At 43.1% G+C, this 20,662-nt stretch overlaps 1 protein-coding gene across 1 annotated transcript in view; it reads right to left on the minus strand.

Moving 5' to 3' along the window:
* SLC18A2 (solute carrier family 18 member A2) overlaps window positions 1-20,662 on the minus strand; it is a 347,766-nt gene that overhangs the window by 50,139 nt on the left and 276,965 nt on the right. The window contains exons 11-12 of the mRNA XM_069239257.1: window positions 7,574-7,652; window positions 3,093-3,144 (exon numbers count right to left, since the gene is read on the minus strand). Coding sequence (XP_069095358.1) covers window positions 3,093-3,144; window positions 7,574-7,652 — 131 coding nt within the window. The remainder of the gene's footprint in view (window positions 1-3,092; window positions 3,145-7,573; window positions 7,653-20,662) is intronic.

Genomic DNA, 20,662 nt, shown 5'->3' on the forward strand with positions numbered 1-20,662 from the left:
GCTTAGGGTCTGGATCCAGTCTTAACAATAACCAGGTTGTGAGTTTCACAAATATTTGTTGAAACTTCACTCAGTTGGGGTTTGCCTGCTGCCTAAAAGTGTTACTTTGTATTGCAGCTTCCTGGGGTGCTACAATTTCTGTGGTGGGCTTTTTCTATATGGCCTCTAATACCCTAAGCATATTTGTGAGGAAAGGTAGGAGATGATCCAGTTCTTGTGTGAATTGTCCCTTGGCAGACGTGATGCAGTCCAAAATAGTGAATAAAGTAGACCATGGAATACACCCTTACAGAAGGTAGTTTAGAATAGGTTTAGAAAATAAATGAAGCATGGATGAGTTTGGCAGTCGTTCTCAGTCCGCATTTCTGTGTTAGATTGAACCAGTTTGAAGTTTCCTGATAAAGTTATGCATCACTAACAAACGGTAGACCACCACATTTCACTAAAGTCATGATAATTGGAACATAATCAGAAAAAAAATAAGGGCCGGTGAAGTTTGTGCCCAGGAAGGCCTTGATGGTGATTATAAGCTGCTTGGTGCCTGTCCTGACGAAGCCCTCCAAATTTGGACTCTGAAACTTTTTTGGAAGTCAGATCTCCTTCAGCTGAGAAAAAAGCAAGCTGAGGCTGACTTGTTTAAGGGTTTGACCGGAGCAGCTTTGACCTCAGTCTATGTTGGTTCTCCAGGCAGACGGTTGATCAAATGTTTCTAAGTCCTCATTATTGCTGTCTGAAGACAGGAGGAGCACTCTCTAACACCAACCAAGTGTCCAAGACCTAAGAAGCACCACATGGGGGTTAGGACTCACTCCAACACAGCCCAGGAGCATGATCCAGGGCAGGTCCAGTTGGAACTGGCCAGCCAGGCAATTGCAGGGAGAGAGGCCTCTGGAACACTGGAAGCTTGTTGTGTCTCTATAGCTTAAATGGTTGGTCCGCCAAGTGACCCTTGAATTCACATCTATGGCCGTGGATTCAAGGCAAGCAGGACCGGTCTTCCTTTAAGTTTCAGACAGCAGCACAGTTCTTTTTCAGATCTTCACAGGTCCTGGTGTGTTCTGAGGAGAAGTCTGTGGGTCCACTTTTATGCCCAGTGTCAGCCTGTGGGTTGGGGTAAATCTTTGTCAACTCCCTAAACCATTTCTGGTCAGTTTCACTTCGCCCACTGGACGTGGTGTCCGACTAGGGAGAGAAAGGGGAGGCAGGCCTAGTTGTGAGCTTCATCTGTCAGTAATAAGGATAGGAATCCTTTGAAGGTCAGAAATGGGCTGAGCAAAGTAGCTCCTGGGGCACTCTGTCAAGGGAGGTATACCCCTCCACACTTCCAGGGCCCTTTGTTTACTGTCTAGGAGCAATACACATATCACCATAGGAGACCCACCAGGGGTCAGCTGGCAGTTGGACACTGGTGGGAAAGCCTTTTGGTTTTAGGCAGGAAAATGGCAAGTTTCTAAAAGTAATTTCCAACATAGTAATATAGAGTGTGATATGACAATTAAGTTAAGTTTTAAATCACTGTTAAAATAGATCCTTAAACCATTTTAGCTACTTCTGAACCAAATGCAGCACTTATTAAAGGTAACAGTGTAAATCACTGTTAACCTATGGGGGATCCAGCTGTGCCACACTGAAAGATTACTTTGGAGGTTTTTTACTCCCAGTGCAGGTAAAATATTAAATGTGTATGCCCTACTTTTAAAATAGTATGCACCCTGCCCAATGGGCATTTAGAGCCTACCTTAGGGATAATGTATATGTTTTGAAAATGAAGGTTTATACCTGGCAAAAGGCATATTTTGCCAGGTCAAATTAAAACTTAATAAATGTACACTCAAACTTCAAGGGCAGCCTTGGAGACGTTTTACGGTGCTACTTTAGTGGGTGGCACAATGAGTGTTGCAGCCCACTAACAGCATTTAATTTACCGGCCCTGGATATGAATACTACAAATATACTAGGGACTTATAAATAAATTAAATGTGCCAATTAGGTGTATAGCAATGTTTTGACATGTTTGAAAGGGAGAGCACAAGCACTTGACTTCTGGTTAGAAGGGGTAAAACTCAGAGTGCTATGGCTAACAAAATACGGGTTCAGCAACAGAACGCAAAACTCTGTGTGGGCCTTGAGAAAAAGCTAATTTCCAACACATAGAATAATCCTTTGAAATATTTGAAGAACGTTAAAAGTTTTGTGGAGCCTCTATCTCAAAACCCTACATACAAACTCAGTGGCGGTTTCTTCTCGAGGGTGGGGGAGCGTCACCCCCTCAGCCCGCTGAGAGCTGCGCAGGAAAAAATAGAATGGCAATGAAAAGACTTCATTGCCATTTTATTTTTTCTCCCGCAGCTCACACCAGCCCAGAAATATACTGGGCATGTTCTCTGCTGCCGGCAACAGAGGACTGACTCTGCTTCTGGCAGCAGTGGACTGGAGCAGTACCTGGCAGGGACACTTCAAGGAGCGCATGTCACTTTGGTCAGCTGCTTTGAGTCAGGCAAAGTGACCTGCACACTTTGAAGCTCTCCACTAAGCTGTCTAAGACAACTGGGTGGAGACCAGACACTGGCCTTCAGGGCCTGAAGCAGCATCCAACCAGGATGCTCCATCCAATCTAGGTGCTTCTTTTATGCTGGTTAACAGCATGAAAGCACCGCCTGAATTGTTTGGGGGAGATATTTTGGCGTGGGAGAGCAGAAGCACATGGGGGAGGACATGCAGCCCGTGGGTAAGTGCCTTTTTTTTATGTGTAATGTTTGTGTAATGCATGTGTGTAATGTTATGTACTTGTGTAGTGCATGTAAGTGTGTAGTGCATGTGCGTGGTGTCTGTGTAATAGTGTTATTTGGGCTTTAGGGTTTATGATGGGGTTTTTGAGGGTGGGGGTGTTTTTTTATTTTTTATTTTTTTTGCAAAGTAATGGGGCACTTCCCTCGCCCCACCACTTTAAAAAGGTACAAGCCCCCACTGTACAAACTGTTGGGTTGTCTTAGGACCAGTCTGTTCTTATCCTGTGCACATTGTGCCAAATATTGAAGTATGTAGGAGATAGTTCTGTTGTTTCTTCTGTTAAAATACAAAATGGTACTCACACATAAAATGCTTATTCCAACAATTATCATTCCGAGCAGAGCACAGAGCCACCTGGAAAGACAAGAAAATTTCCTGTAACCTGGGAGACATATAAGAGCATGTCATGATAAACAGCTGCTAGTGACTGTTGACGAGTCCTCCTGGATATATAATGGAAAAAAGAGAAAATAAAACTCACTTCTAACGTAAGCATAATACAATTAGACAACTTACAAACAAGTGGAAAGCAGGAAGCATCATCTTCTGTATTTCTACCTATACACTAGTGCTTATATCACAATGGGATCCCGCAATATGAAGGCTTCCAGAATAGAAACTACATCCGAGCTCTAGTAAGTTTCAGTGTAGCAGGTTATCAGCCCCGGGGTTCCTAGCTGCCTGTGTAAATCGTGCTGCTTACTGGTATCCTACTCCGCTCTGACCATATGTTTGTCTTGCATCTCGCCTGCCAATGTTCTAATTAATTAAACTGTGGTCAGGTACCTCCATTGAATGTGGGCTAATTCAAAATGGATTTAGTCATTGTACTGCATATTGGCTTAGCTCATGGAATTCAGTGAAGGTTAGTCGGGGGTAGCACCTATTATCCCTTTGTTATTATTTTGCTCTCATTGGCTTATTCCATGCAACCCCTGGTTCTGGTGATCAACACTTTTCCAGCTTGAACACAAATTAGTGACCCTGTTTACTTTCTACTCCATTCCCATGTGCTCTCACAATAAAATTTGCAGCTTTTGACGGGGTCAGCTTGGTCTCTGCCGCCAGGCCGCCGGGATCATGGATCCTGGCGGTGCTGGCTGTTCTCTGGCAGTCTGACCACCAGGGTTTTAATGTGACAGTTGAACTGCCATAACAGTGGCAGTCCTCACTGCGAGTGTGGTGGTCTAATGACCGCCACATTCGTAATGAGGCCCTTAGTCATGTTTGGTTATTTGGTGTTCTTGCGATGAATGTTTGAAAATAATGTAGTCTCTCAAATCTTACTTATTTACCATGTTCTGAGTCAGTATGCACATCCTTACTTCTTTTTCCTATGAAGACTGTTTATCTCCATCCTTTTTTCAAATGGGGAGTGGGAAGACATTGACCATGACCTCTCCCCATCCTCTTGCTTTCCCCCAAATTATTATTTTATTCTTTCCTTTTTTAAGAAGTTTTAACTCATTACTCATTTTACAACTGTGACTAGGGTTGTGACTGGGTATGGTATGCTCTTCCTAATATGTGTTGCTTTTCCTCTCATGCCTCAGGCACAGCATCTCTTAAAGCCACCTGCCATCATGTTTAACTCTAGCATGAAGCTTACTTTTATGCATAATGTGACTAGAAGAGTGCTCTTGCAAAAGTGGTCCTTTCTCTAGTGTGACACCTTCAGCCTCTTACATAATGAGACTCATATACGACTTGCACTTGCATGTTCCTCATATATGTACTCATGGATTTAACTTTCACCTGCATGGACGCATGACTTGCAGCTTTTTTATTACTCCATCTACACCTGTATTTACTACTTACAATTTAGGATTATGCAGCTAATGTTCATTTGAGTATGACCATGGAATGCAAAAGTTCCCATTACAAAATGTTTTTTGTGTGCCCCTCCCCTCCCTTGTTTGACAAATGCAGGGCCTTTCTGTGGCCTTCAACAGCATCTCCAACCCCATTTTTGTCCAACAACTGCAAAGACACAATCCAAGGACCCACACTTTGCTGGATTTACTCCTCCCTGACAGATCTCAGTCACTCAGCATGGCCCCTTTACCTCAGATGGCGTCAACCTAATCTGTGGATTTCCACAGGGATCCTCACACAGCTCCACACTGCCCAACATCTACATGACCCTACTCGCCAGCGTCATCCACACCCATAGAAACAACATCATATCCTAAGCTGATGACACCCAGTTCATACTCTCCCGCTCTGACAAAAAGCAGACACCCAGACCAATTTCTACACTTGTTTGACCAAAGTCACCAGATGGATGAAAGCCAACTGCCTCGAGTTCAACACAGACAAGATGAAAGTAGTAATCTTTGGCAAATCACACCTCGCTCTGGGATCCCACATGGTGACCTGCCGAGCTCAGACCCATACACCTCTTGGCAACCCACGCAAAAAAACAAAAAACATGGAACAGTAATCAACAACCAATTCACCTTGACCAGCCAAGTGAACAAAGTCTGTGTATCCTGCTTTCCCACACTCAAAATGCTCAGTAGGACCTTCAAATGGCTTCCAGAAAACACTTGCAGAATCATCACCCAAGTCTTTATAATCAGCAAGATGGAATACAGCAATACATCTATGCTGAAATCAACGCTCAACTGACTAGAAAACTCCAGACCATATAAAATTCAGTAGCCAGACTCACCCTCATACTTCCACCCTGCACTCTCATCATCCGACACATCAAAGGACTCCACAGGCCCCCAATCCACAAATGAGCACTCTTCAGACTTCTCATGTTCACATACGAAGCCTTACATAACATTGGTCCAACATACCTTAACAGCCGCATAAATTTCCACAAACCTACCAGACTACTGCCAGCTTCAGAGCCAGGATACCCTCCAGGGTGAGTTGTGTGCTATACAAATACATACACATATCATCTTCTAATCTCACTTAACATCTACACATAACCTCTTTTAATCTCAGTTAACAGATGTTCTTTCTCTTTGTCTTTACCTTGGACAGCCATTTCAAGTATTTTGCATGCACCTTGTCGGAAGCTGCATTTTACATTTATATTTAAAATAAATAACTTATTCCTTTGTGGAGCCCTGCTGTCTCCTTCATACAAAAGTACTTGTGGTTACACCTCAATGAAACAAACTCCCAAAACACTTATGATCATAGTTACACATGAAAGACCACCAATCATACCAAAGTTGCTTGATTACTCATGCTCTTTTACAATGTCCCTACCCTTAGAGCAAACCATACATAAAGCAAGTATTGTATCATGACACATTAGACCTCCTCCACGGCCATTTTTATTCATGATGGCAGTGTGATACTTTCCTTGTTGAATGTGCCTCGGGTCTGGGACATTGTGTTCAGTATGACAAGAGGAGGGGATAGAGAAGAATCTATCTGCACACCGACTGATAACAATGAGTCTGTAGTGGGTCGAATATTTGTGATTTTAGGGGAGGAATAAGCTGCGAAGACTGAGGCAGACTGAGGGGAGTGGGAAGAGAAGGATGTTAATGGTATGAGCAAGTGTCGGACTGCGGAGATTATTACATCTTTAAACTATGTAGATTTTACATTTTTTTAGTTCGGAGGTTCATGAGAGTTTTATATTATACAAGATGTAGAGTGTTTATTTGCACCACTTGCGAAAGAGTGACCTCATTTTTGTCTTTAAAGATCAAATGGAAAGAGACATCCTAGATTGAGGTGATGGGCTGGTTGTTGTGAAGGTCTGTCTAGGATAATATAGACTTATAGCCTGCCGTATCAGGATATACTGGCCATTAAAGGGCAGCTCCGGCGTTAACCCGATCCACCATTAACAAGGGAGCTGGACTTAAATGCCAGTAGGCTATTAGAGGGCAGAATGTTCTAATAAATAAAACAAAGGCCTCACCGAGCCTGAGGGGATTGAAATAACCTCGGGCTCTGTGAGGTCTTTGTTCACAGCAACCAAAACATTTGAGCGCCAGGCTTCTACCTGCCATTAGATGCCTGAGCACTCCATTGTTTTCAATGGAGCTCCAACATTCCAATGTTCTAATGATTGTTAAACACTCTGATGAAGGTTTCATTAAAGTTGTCCAGTAATGTGTGAATTATGTTCAAGGTTATTGTGCTGTTCACCAAGGTATGAGGGCAGAATTCATGGAGGGTATTTCCTTTTGGATATCAGGTTTTATGTGATGGGTTTTGGAGGAGTGGGATGTGTCACTGTCATTTGTCAGGCGCTGCATGGAGGAAAACCAAACTGTGTAGCCCACAAAATATATTATCTCAGGTGGGTCCTAGAGACTTCCAAGTGTGGACTTGTTTTGACTGGAAATTCAGATCCCAAGAAATCTCGAACAATAAGTCAGTCCTTCCCTGGGTGTCCCAAAACTATGAAACTACATCCATACAGCTTTAAGAACCAACCATGCATGCACCATCATCACTGAAGGACTCAAAAGCATACTTTTCCATGCAGACGCAGTGAATGGGCCTTTAAGTGGAAAGGGTATATGATTTGAAGACAGGGTGGGTTGTATGGTCCTCCCTTGTGAGAAGAGAATGCAATGGGGATGTGAAAGATGTGTGTGCATAAGGGGGGAAGGGTGCTGGGTGGAACTCAGTCCGCACGTAACTCTTATACAACCAGTTTTTAGCTAACCCTGGTGATCCGCGTTTACATGTAAGAAGACAATTCAGTTGGTGTTGCATAAAAGGCCGGTGTCATCATTAAAAGGACTGGCTTGCGCGCCACTTTGAGGGAGGAGGCTAGCGCTCTGTGAATTCTTACCTCCCCATTTTATGCGCCAGCACCCCGAAAACATTAGTCCCAATCAGATAGGAGACGCTCGCTGGGATGAATGCAACGCCTGCGAAATATAGAAGAAACGTATGTTATCAGCGGGACGCTCAGTCTGTGGGAGGGGGTAAGGCCGATGAGCACAGATAGGGCAGTGATAAGAGGAAGCTTGGCGGAGTCGCTGGACCCCTCTCATATCCGGGCACCTTCTAATATCCGGCTGTACAGAGGAGAGCTGATAAGGCAGCGCAAGCAATAACAGCAGAGTGCGTGCATAGACAAAAGAACAAGAAGCGCTTTCTAATCTGTTTAACTCGAGTCAGGCAGCGGGGCCTTTCAGGCGACACTAACAAGGAAGAGAAGGGGATAGGCAGACAGCAAGAGGGGAAGACAGGAGAGAGACATGGGGCGACAGAGGCCCAGAGACGAGGTAGGCAGGAAGTAAGAGCGACAGAGAGAGGAGAGTGACAGGGAGGGAGAGAGATGGGCGACAAAAAGAGCGAGGGCAGAGAGTGAGAGAAACGAAAGGAGAGAGTGTGCAACTGATTGAGGCAGAGAGTGTGGGAATCAGGGAGCGAGAAACAAAGATGGGAGACTGAAGGAGAACTAAAGACAGGTGGTGCTTAACTTGAAAAAAATAAATAAAGGTAAGTGCCAGAACCCTTCTCAAGAGGTCACGACATCTTGCACTGCCCACGGCCAATGCCGACACCTTACTCCTACAAGTGTGACAATTCAGACTATGCCAGGCTACCCAGAGGTATAGGAAGTGTGTGGGCGGCAGATATTATTAATTTTATTGTATATTGACTGATTAAGAAAATGCTGTTGCGCTAATTTCAAAATTAGACAACTGTACCACCATGTGGCTGTCTGTCGCAAGAGCTGGTGTTAAGAATTAAGTGCTGGTGCCAAACAGCAGAAGCCACTGGCTCAAATTAAGCACTGAATGTGGAGAGCACCTAGGCAGAGGGAACAGAATTAAAAAAGGAAAGGGACAGATGAGAGTTAACTGGGCAGAGGGAGATGATGTGGAAAGAGAGGGGGAGGTGTTAGAGAGAAGGACGAAGTGAAAGAGAAGCTGGGAGCAAGATGGACAAGGAAACGTAAGAGAGAGGCAAGATGGAGAAAATGGAAGAGAGTGCTGCTAAGCAAAAGTAATAAGTGAAAGAAAAGGACCAAGACATAAATGTGAGACAGATGAGAGACAAGGTTAAGAGCGAAGCAGCAAGTTAATGTTGGAGAGAAAATTAAATATTTCTTCTTTTTCTCCTTTGTTAAGCAAGTTATGTGCCTTAAAAAAGAAAACACGCAAGTCCATAGTAAGTAATAAAAGGTATAATATGCGGTCTATAAAAATTCACTTTTTGTTAGGTACATTAAAATGAAAACATCCTATATATCACCAACATGCCATTCCCAGCAACAACAAAAGTAAACTTTCTAGGAGGGCTGCAGCTCTATGCTGTAGCAAAAGACCTGGCAGCAGTAATATGGAATGTATTTTTTAAACAAGCATTGGCGCAGAAAACAGGTTTAGTCTATGCAAGATCTATTGGCTTTGTCAATGTTTTGTTAGACATATTGCACAGCAGCACGGTGACTGTGGAACATGGCGTAAAGTAAAGATAAAAAATAGACTATGACTCAGCCAGCATTAACCACGTAACCATACTTTATTTTCTTTAAGCCATGTTGCACAGCAGCCCATGCTGGTGTGCAATATGACTAAAAAAGTGTGGGGGCAAGCAACATGAGAATAATATGGGCAAGGCGGGAGGAAGCAGCAATAACAGACATTGGGAGGGGTAAAGCAACACAAAGGAGGTGCACGGGAGGGAGCAGTAACAAGAGACAGAGGAAGGAGGGAAGGAAGGACTGCAACACGAGGGAGGAGCGGGGGAAGGAGACAGACTGTTGAGTGCCATGCAGTCTTACAGGGTGCACGGCAAAAAGTAAAAAAAATAAAAAAATACAGGAGAGTGTGGCCAAATAGAAAGCTGTACTAGGCCCATGCTCATCAGCAGGGACAAACACTGAAGCCCCGGGAGGAAGCAGGAGGTGCTGACAAATAAAAGGCTAAGAAACAAGGAGGCGAGAGTGACATAGAAGCCAACCAATGGTAAGTAATGGGTACGCTCTAAGCCTGTTTTTAGGCCTTTTTTGTTAACAAAAGCTTTCGCTGCCAACACATGTGCTGTCTGAGGCAAAACATAACAAGTCTGATACATTTAGGAGCAATTGTTCCATTTCATAAAGCATTTTGTACAATTAAGTTAAACTTAACACAACATAACTGAAGTGTGTGAAATGACCACACTGCAAAATGTAAATTTCAAAATTGCAGTATTTTATGTGTGTAAATTCATATTCAAATGTGGAATTCCACCACAGTAGTGGATTTTCTGAATTTGCTAATGGATGTTAGAGTGGACTTCATGGTCATTTGTGGATGGGCCTGCAGGCAAAGTACACCTTCACCCAGAAATTTGTACACTTGTGAATATTCACATAACTCTCACATGTAGTTTGAATCACTGGAAAACATTCAAAGGAAAAGGTAATTGCATTTCCAGTGTGGGACTTAGAAGTGAGTAACCCATGTTTAATGTGGTTGTAGAGGAAGTGGTTTCTCCATGGGGAAAATATTTTCTTTGTTGAGAAACAAAAAATTTAACTGCAAATGCACGTGCACCACCTTCACACATGCAGACTTTCTGCAAGGTAAAAATTCCACATTTGCAATCTTTACATATTGAAGAGGCCAAACAAATCTGTGAAAGTGGAATGTCTAGTTGAGTGAGTTCTTCTAGTATTGTTTATCAGAAATTTTCAGAGGCCCCTCGAGATCCTGGGTCTGGCGCCACTGCATCTGCTGTGCTAATATTTGCCACAACTCTGGTAGGAGCTAATTTCTTCCTTTTTCCTGGGGCTTTCTGAATCAACCCATGTTAAGTTGTGTTATGGTTGGCGGCTCCTGCACAGTACAACATCTGAGGTTTAAAAGGTCTCTTGCTCTTGTCCGGTGTCTAGGTAGCTGTGTGATGTCAGTTAATTGTAGGTTTTTTTATGCGTCCATAAACACCCAACAAGGTACTGTGGGAGTGAATCTACTGTTCATGTCATGCCTATAACGTTATTGGTTGTCTCAAATATATGATATCTGCTAGTTGTGAGTTTCTCAGCTGTGGTAGTCCTAGAGTGTAGTATATTACATTGTGTTCTAGAAATAAAACTATATTTTGAAAAACTCCAATCTTCCCATTAAAATTTCAAATATCCATTTTCATATTTTCTGTTAGTGAATTAAATAAAATATGTCACAATTTGTGTACTTGTTTGGTGTATACTTGTTTCTGTATATTTGTGTATTGTTTTTAGGGTCAAATTGTAGAAATTGCTTAGGTGGGGGCCCCGGCTTCCAGTAGGGATTCAGTGGGGGTCCACAGAAGTCAAAAGGTTGAGAACCGCTGCTGTAGGAGGAGAGTTCAGGGCACTATGACTGCCCCAAGACTTTCATGAGAATGTTTGTTTGATCAATGCTCTGAAATGATGTATTTCCTGTTGAACCATTCTGTTTTTGTGTCTTTGTCTCTGACAGACTTGGGCCTGATTTAGATCTCAGTAGAGGAGAATACTCCCTCACAAACATGATGGATATCCCATCTGCCACATTAGAAGCCCATTATTTCTTGTGGGGTTCACAATACGATGGACGGGATATCTGTCACATTTGTGATGGAGTATTCTATCCTGTGAGATCTAAATCAGGCCTTTAGTCAGCAGTGATGAGTGCCGTGTAGCAGAAAGAGTATACATGACAATAAAGACAGTTTTACCCTCCAACAAATGTTATGAAGCATTAAAAACTTCTCCAAAGCCCCTTACAGGCATCAAATGGAAAGGCCATCTCTTGAGAGAGAATTGATAATGCAAGCTGAATGGACTAAATCAAGCCTTGAAAGAACGAGGAACTTATATACTGCAAAACGTTCGCCCTGGAGCATCACAGTGCTTTGACCCAACAAACTGTTGAGAGGAGCAGCGAGTCTAGCATAAAAGTTGGATTTAAGGGCCTTCCTTAATACCTCAAATTTGTGACTTCAAAAGCAGATAAATAGAAAGGATGTTCCAGATTGAGGAAACCAGAACCAATAGAGACCCCTTTCTCCTACTTTTCACTTTGAGAACCAGGGAACTACCAGCAGAGCAAAGAGATAGACATCAGACACCACTTAGGAATATACCTATTCAGCAGTTTCTTTCAAAATAAAAGGGATGGACCCATAAAAGGCCCTCTGGCAAAAACAGAGCAACTTACATAGGATAATGGAAGACCAAGACAGCATGAGTTAGCATAGTCCGGTCTGGAAGTAACAGTCACATTAATCACACAGGCCCTTAAATATGCTGGAATAAGAGATTATTTTAACATATCTCATCTGGAAAAGCAGGGCCTTCCTTTATCAATTAGCCAGCAAAAAAGAACAAGGCTCTTTATTTTATCCACTATAGTGGGTGCTTGTCCTATGCATGAAGGCTAGCGAACAGACATCCAGAGGGGGGTATGACCCAAAAGCAATAATTATGTTTTAGAAGTATTGTGCTTCAGAAAGTTGTTTATCCAATGTAAACTGACCATTGAGTTTCCGTCCAGTATAGCAAACTGGAAAGCAACTTAATGGCCAGTTAACTGGACTACTCTCAAACCTAAGTACTTGATAATGATAGCAAGTTGGCAAAGATATATGTTAAACAAGATGGGAGGAAGTGATGAGCCTTGGGGAACCCCACACTTGACTGGTATTGGATGAGTGCATAGGGGCTTTAAAGATTGGCCCCTTCCTTTAAGAAAGAACACAAACCATAATATTGCACATCCCAGCGAACCCACAGCTTCTATGGCCCTTGCTGCCTTAAAGGTTCAAAATAATTATTTGTTAGCTTTCCTCAAGCAATCTAAAGAGCCACAGCTGGACTAACCCATAGTGACATTAGGCCATTTCTCCTCTGAAAGGCTGGTAGGGCTGAATTACATGTATTAGTTAATGTTATACACCGACATCTGTTTCTGTTTTTTGGTGGGGGGGGGGGACACTCCACATACAACTGTTCAGACCATGAGTTGTGTAGAAGTAATGGCATGGAATCGCTTGTTTTACCCTTACCAAGATATGAGGATACAATAGGATGGCAGCAAAAAAATGCCAAAACTGGGGAAATTTATGAACAATTAAACTATCACTTCAGGATGTGAAAGGGTAGGAAATATGGGCTCACGCAGAAATTAAGGGCCAGGCTCAAAACCATCTTTGCTATATATGGCAAGACATGATTGCCCTTTGCTAACAAGAAAAACGCTTTGGAATCCAACTTTCTATATGGGAAGTCTAAATCACAAATAGGAGTCGGAACCACAAATGCTGGAACCACACATGCCTAAACAACATGGTCGGAACAACAACTGTGTTGTTATGACGAATGCCTTTACCACGATTGCCTTAACAACGTTTTTTCATTGTAAAGGTGTTCCTGGTAAAGGCATGCGTAGAACGGCATGCGTGGTTCCAGCATGTGAAACCCCACCCCTAAAAACAGTTCTACCACTACCCTGACCCCCACCCCTAAAACCTAAACTGCCCGCCCCTAAAACTACCACGACCCTTCACCCCCAGAAAATTAAAAAATACCTGACCTCCACCCCGCCATTAAAAATACCCTGAACCCCCCACCCGACCATAAAACTACCATGACCTCTCACCCCCTCTAAAACCTAAACTACCCCGAACCCCCACCCCTAAAAACAAAAAATCCCCAACCCACCCACCCCTGCCCCTAAAACTACTGCAACCGCCAACCCCCAAAAACCTGAACTACCCCACCCCTAAAACTACAGTGACCCCCAACCCCCTAAAACCTAAACTATCCCGACCCCCAACCCCCACCCCTAAAAACTGAACCCCATCCCACCCCTAAAACTACAGTCACCCCACCCCTAAAACTACTGCGACCCCCCGCACCCTGTAAAACCTAAACTACCCCAACCCCCCACCCTGCCCCTAAAAACTAAAAATACCCGACCCCCACCCCTAAAACTACCACGACCCCCGCCCCACCCCTAAAACCTGAACTACCCCGACCCCCCACCTCTCCCCAAAAATACCCCGCCCTCCCCAGCCCTAAAACTACAGCGACCACCCCACCCCTTCTAAAACCTAAACTAACTCAACCCCTCCACCCCTGCCCCTAAAAACACCCCGACCCCCACCCTTAAAAGTACTGCGACCCCCACCCCCTAAAACCTAAACTACCCCAACCCCCACCCCGCCCCTAAAAACTAAAAATACCCAACCCCCCACCCCGCACCTAAAACTACTGCGACATTCCAACCCTCTAAAATTTAAACTACCCTTACCCCACCCCTAAAAACTAAAAATACCGCGACAACCCCACCCCAAACCCAATACTACAGCACCCCACCCCTAAAACTACTGCGATCCCCCTAAAACCTAAACTACCCTGACCCCCACCCGCTCCTAAAAACGAAAAATACCCTGACCCCCACCACAGCCCCTAAAACTACAGTGAGCCCCCACCCCCAAAACATAAACTACTCCGCCCCCACCCGCCCCTAAACACAAAAAATACCCGACCCCCACCCACCCCACCCCTAAAACAGCCCCAGCCCCTCTTACCCTGACTCCCCACCCCACCCCTAAAAACTACAACTACCCCACCCCAAAAAATACCCCAACCCCCCCACCTCTGCCCCTAAAACTACAGCGACGGCCCAACCCCCTAAAACCTAAACTACACGATCACCCAACCCTGTCCCTAAAAATGAAAAATACCCCGACCCCCCACCCTGCCCCTAAAATGGCCCCAGTCCCACTTACCCCGACCCCCTACCCCTGCCCCTAAAAACAAAAAATACCCCGACTCCCCCACCCCTAAAAATACCACGACTACCCCACCACCGCTCCTAAAACTACAGCGACCTCCACCCCTAAAACAGCCCCAGCGCGACTTACCTGATCGCGTCCTCCGACGAAGCCGACTCCCTTCTTCTGTGCCTTAACCACGCATGTGCGTTGTTCAGCACATGGGTAGTTAAGGCACAGAACAACGAAGTTGTGGGTACCGAAAGCATTGTTCCGCTTTCATTGTTCACGATTTTGTTGTTCCGTGGTCGTGGCTGGGGATGTTTCCCTTCCAGGAATGCACCTATGGGGCTGCCTTTGCTCTAGGCAAACCTGTTTGCACTGCATGCAGCTCCAGCTTTGAGTAAATATTGCTTACACAAAGGAAGATGGGTGCCTGCATTTCTATTTTGTTTAAATGCATTCTGTCAAAAGTGTAGTACATATGGTGTGGAAAACGGCACGCTCGTTCAATTTTCTCTGCTATCCCTTCATCATCCTTTCTCTCTAAAACGTACCAGCTGATGGACGTGCTTCCTTTCTCCGAAGGGTTCAAAATGTTAAAGAGATAATAAACGTAGACAGCAAGCATTGGAATTATTCAATCAAGTGAGATAAACATTCAAACACTTGAGCAATAACTTCTTCAATAAAATCTTCAAAAGAAGACAGCAGCCAAAACAAAAAAAGACAACAGTCCCAGTTTACAACTTTGGTAAATGGCATTTATAATCATTGGCCTACAAAATCTAGGTACCTGTGATAAGGACATCAATGTTGTCATTAAAATACTCATCCCAAATCATACTCCAGCCAGCATCGTTCACAACTCGAGCCTGGAAATCTAGCATCCAGCAACGCTGTCGCCACCCATAGCGTTATCACAGTGACTAGCCCCATGTTTTGTTACTCTTCATGGGCCAGAGGCCTAAGGTCAGCTGTGCTGCCTCTTCCAGGAACTGGCGCTGTGATTCTGATGCACTTCACTATCACGGTTTTACATCCTGATATCTCAAACATTGCCATTATCCAGATGTGTGGATTGGAGCCATATTTTCTCCAAATAACGCTCGTCAAGTTTACATTGGCACCTGTAGCATACTTTTTCAATCATCTGTACCCTTTTACTTGCATTGTAGTATGACACAACCAAAGCAACATGTTGTCCAAAAACCTATAAATATTGTAAACATGCGGCTGCCATGTCAGGTGACAGTGTTCATTCAAGTGTATGTACAAACTTTCCCAGTGGAAGTTGCTCACACTTTTATGCTCCATTTCTTTTGCAAGCGAAAGCAAATGGAGCTGTTAGTGTCTATATTCCAGCCCCCCAAATCCTTACGTCTGTGGAAAGGAAAGACATTTTATTACAAGAGAGAAGGCTCATAATATGCTTTCTTAACTTGCTACTTTTATTACTGCAGCCAGCAAACACAACACTGACGCTTCCCACCAAACCATGGGTTACAAACTATGGGTTGAGGGAAAGAAAGTTAAATCACCAGTTAAGCTTAGTCTGTTTACAGCAGCCACCAGGAACTAACAGCCTCTGTTCTTGCTGCTCAGCCACAAGGTAAATACTCCACACCACTCCTTTCTGCAATCTTTTGATATAAGTGTGTTTGAACTGCGTTTGTTATTGCATATCAGATAGTGTGTTGGGCTTAACTGCAATGTGTTTCTGACAGTTTTGCTTCTTATTTGCTTTGTTTCTGTAAATTTACATTGTTTTTGGACATTGGTTTCCTTTCCTGCTACTATATTTTCTGCACTGACATTTTGGTTAAAGGCACGGCGGGACACAATAATGACCAAAATACATTGCTATTGCAGAATAGATTTAGCACTGGAACAACTTACTAATTGTTGGCCCCAAAACAGCCCAAATGTTTTTATGTCTTGCACTTAGGACACTTCTTCCCAGGTGTAAAAAACTTTAAAGAGGAATGGTTGACCGTATTGTTCATATAGAAGTCAGAATCTTTGGTGCTTGGCTTAAAACGTAGAAATGTAAATTACAGCTCACAGGACTGTGGCCCTTCTGATTTCTAAACCTTTGATCTATCTATCTATCTATCTATCTATCTATCTATCTATCTATCTATCTATCTATCTATCTATCTATCTATCTTCTATATTACTGAAAAAACAAAGGTTACTGGGACGTTATAGTTAGGCTCACATTTTAAACGTAGAAAGCCATAGAAATGCACCCGTTATCTCCAGTACCAATAACTTGTGCACTAAGGTAACTATAAATCGCGCCCCTGCCATGCACAGTTTTTTCGTAACATTTTTTACTGCAAATATTACATCAATATTACCAGTGATGCTATCAAAGAAGTGATGAGTGCTGTAATTTGTGGGGTAATTAGCAAGGGCACCAGTTATATTTACCTTAGGGCGCAAGTTATAGTTACTTGAGACAACTCTAACTATAAAAGGTACATTTCTATGGTTTTGTACGTTTAAAATGTGAGCCTAACCATAACGTCCCAGTAACCTTTATTTTTTTCAGTGAATTTCTACAGGTTTTTTAATGTAAAGTAATTTTCATTACTATGTGTTACTCTGACCACAACTGCACATGGCCTTAGGCCATGCGACCAGTCCCTGTGGCCAACACCCCTAACCACTCAACCCCCTGGCCTTTGGCTGCTGTGTGCAGGGGCTGTTGGCCACAGGTCCACATGGCACCCCCTCACCTGGGTGATTTTGGCCCCAGGGACCCAATGCCCCAGGGTCTGGCCTTCTAAAAAATGTGATTTTGGGGGTGGGGGGCCACACGGAAACCTCGGTTTGCAGTGAGGGAGAGCTGTTTGACTTTTTATTAAACAAGGTGCCCCGGGGAGGTGGTGGTCCCCGTGGCTGCAGGGGGCCAGATGGCGCCACTGCAGTTTCTTTAGTTGTAGCCCTGGGGAGGTGGCGGTGTCCGGGGCTGCGGGGGAGCATGGTGACCCCCGTATTTTATTAAACAATGAGAGGCGGTGCCTGGGGCTGTGGGGAGGCTGGGTGCCCCCTACATCCAAAATTCTAATGCCCCCAGGACCTACTCAACTCGAGGGCTTCACTAAAAGAAGCGCAGGAGTGTGCACTTGGTTTCTTTTTTAATTTTCAGTGGATCCGCGGCAGCTCAGGCTGAAAATTTTAACAAGGTGCTTTTTTGTTCTTGTGGGGGTGGGGTGGGGGGGGACTCTAGTACCCCAGCACTAGGGCTAAGAGATCAGGGTGTCCATACCCAGGCTCCTTTTCTTTTTTTATCTTTTTTGCAGGGACTCAGCTGAAGCCAACCAGATCTCATCACGAGATCGGAGGGGTTTGCACAGCCTTCGCGTCCCTATTTACAAATTTTGTTTTTCTTTAATATTTCAAAAACTACTGAACTGATTTACACAAAAAAGGGTGCTTTCTGGACCAAGAGCAACCTTTCTGCCAAATTTGGTGTTATCCCGTCCAGTGGTTCGGGTTGTAGACCTGTTCAAAATTCCTATGGGAATTAGCATTAACACCCCCTTTTTCTTGGCCCCCGCTTGACGGATCACTCTGAAACTTTCCAGACAGCAGCTGACGTGACTGTCAAATTTTTGGGGGAAATGTTGTGAAGATTTGTCAAGCGGTGCCAAAGATACAGGCAAGTAAAAAAATGCTTTTTCTAGAGAAACTAGGTCTGAACTATAACTACCTACTGGCGACCGCTACTATGTAATATATATATATATATATATATATATATATATATATATATATATATATATATATATATTATATATGTTTTATATATATATATTACCCACTGTCAGTCGTAGATAGTTATAGTTTTGTTGACTTGGCTATATCCTTAGCATCTTTTGATAAATCTTCATGAAAATTCCCCAAAAAGTGTCTTATGGGGTCTTGTTATATATGGAAAGTTTTGGGTGTTCCATCAAGCGGGGGCTGAGAAAAAGGGGGAGGGATGAATAAAAGTCCATGTCCCTAGTTAGTTCTCATAGGGATTTTGAATACGACTACAGTCCTTTGACTTGTATGGAGGTAGAATACAAGATGAGCAATTAACTTAATGTTTTATATAATGTCCAAATGTATTTTTATGATAACTACAATACCACTGAGCAGACAATGACAACGGAATGATTCCATTCTTTCTGATGCGGTCTTGATCTGTGAAAAATACGATACATGTCCATTGCCCCTATCCCTAAGGACAGGAGTATCCCAGAACTACAGTCAGTAGTTCTAGGTGCCAATGTTAAACCTATGTTTGATTCTTCTTATTCAGTAACCCAATTCCACAGGTACCAATGTGTTAGGTCTTAAAATGGTTACCTTTTTTCACCAAAATTGGTCCACTGCCTTTTGGCTCTGTTAGTGCTACAGAAATAATATATACATACATACATGCATACATACATACATACATTAAAGGTAGTTTCTGTAAAGCAGAATTTCTTCCTGGCATTAATACGATGGGAGGTTGCTACTCAGATACCTTCATGACAGAACAGGAAGAGCCATCCATTAGTTTTTCAATCACTGAATTGTCACTGGGGCTTGTTGCCAATAGATCTTTGTCTCATGTTTGAGCTCACTATTGCCCATTTTTATAGTATCTTCTTTCCATAGACATGTATTTGTCACATTTACACATTGCCTCCCTTTGTCATGATTTCCAGATGCCTGGCTCAGATTCTTAGACAGAATGTCTTGGTGGTTACAACTTATCTACTCTTGATGGCTCAGACAATGTTAGGCACTCTCCTCAAAATGCTCACAGATATTACTGCATTGGTCCGTTTCGACTTCATCTCTATTAATATTCACATACAGCAAGAGTTACTATTTCATCCTAGTTGCTAATATACAGATGATGCCTTCAAAACCTTCTGGTATTTTTGTTGACTAATGGGCCTTTACTTTCAGCTGCTAGCCTCATAAAATCTTCTTAGGCCACAAGTACCATGAAGACTTAACAGAAAACTTGGGGTTGGTTAGTATGTAGAAAGAAATCACTATCTCATTTAGTAAATGTGGGTTTAGTTTTGAATTTCCTCGCCTCAAGGCAAGTCTTTCAGGGCTATTAATGGCTATAGTTCAGCTATTCTGCTGAATGTTTTTTAGGACAAAATGGGAACATCCTTTAGCCTGTAAACTGCTGAAAAATAACACTGTCCGTTTTCAACATGGGATGTTAAACTAATTCTACAATTGTGGCATGCCAATTACTATCATTGCAAATCTAACTTCACTAAACTGCTTGGTTTCCCTTTGAAAGAGTCTCAAGTGGGCTCCAGATATTTGTACAGAACATTCTTCTTCTTCATGGGTGTTCTTTTCTGTTAGCAGGCACATGAAGAATACCTCCCCTACCGTTGAGTATCCTTTTTTTCCTCCTCATCCAAAGTAGTGTGTAGTAATGCTGTCAATAACATTAATTTTACTTTACTGAATTAAGAATGCCATTTCCTCATTTGTTAATCTTACTAGGGCTATATCTTTGGCTTCAAAAAAAGAACCTTTGGGGCTCATTCGAGAACCATTTTTTCTGAAACAACGTTAGAGGACATACTTGGAACCAGATATCAACATTGAGCACATTTTCTCGCAAACCAGTGGCTGATTTGGAAGCAGTGAATGGGCTTTACATAGGGATAATATGAGTCTCCAGTCTTGTAATAAAATGCAGATTGTCCAAGCTAGAATAGTTTAAGAGAGTTCTGATTTTCCTGACCAGTTGTCTGGTGATTCGAAATAAGCTGCTGTGTTGTTTCTGTTGGGTTTCTTTTGATGTTCTTCCACTTCATTCATTTCATGTATTTTCTCTTCACGTCAAAGAGAAGAGGCTATCACTTCCTGGTGACTGCTATATATATACATACACCACACTCATGACTGATTGAAGGTTTCAGTTCCTGTCAGCCTGCAGTTAGTTACCTAGGGTCTGATGGGATGTGCATGCTTTGTGGTTTGTGGCTGTTGTAATAAAAATTAGCAGGTTAAGAAAGTGTAATATTTGCTTCTGTGTCTTTAATAAAATCACGACCTTCCTTCACTATTCTAGCTAGGAAAATCTGTATTGTCTTCTGACATGAGCGGATTATTGCTATAGTTGCTTCTAGCATTCAGCTTACGTACGTGCCAATATGGAAACATTTGTTACTCT

The sequence above is a fragment of the Pleurodeles waltl genome, chromosome 6 (genome assembly GCF_031143425.1).
Source record: "Pleurodeles waltl isolate 20211129_DDA chromosome 6, aPleWal1.hap1.20221129, whole genome shotgun sequence".
NCBI classification, from domain to species: domain Eukaryota; kingdom Metazoa; phylum Chordata; class Amphibia; order Caudata; family Salamandridae; genus Pleurodeles; species Pleurodeles waltl.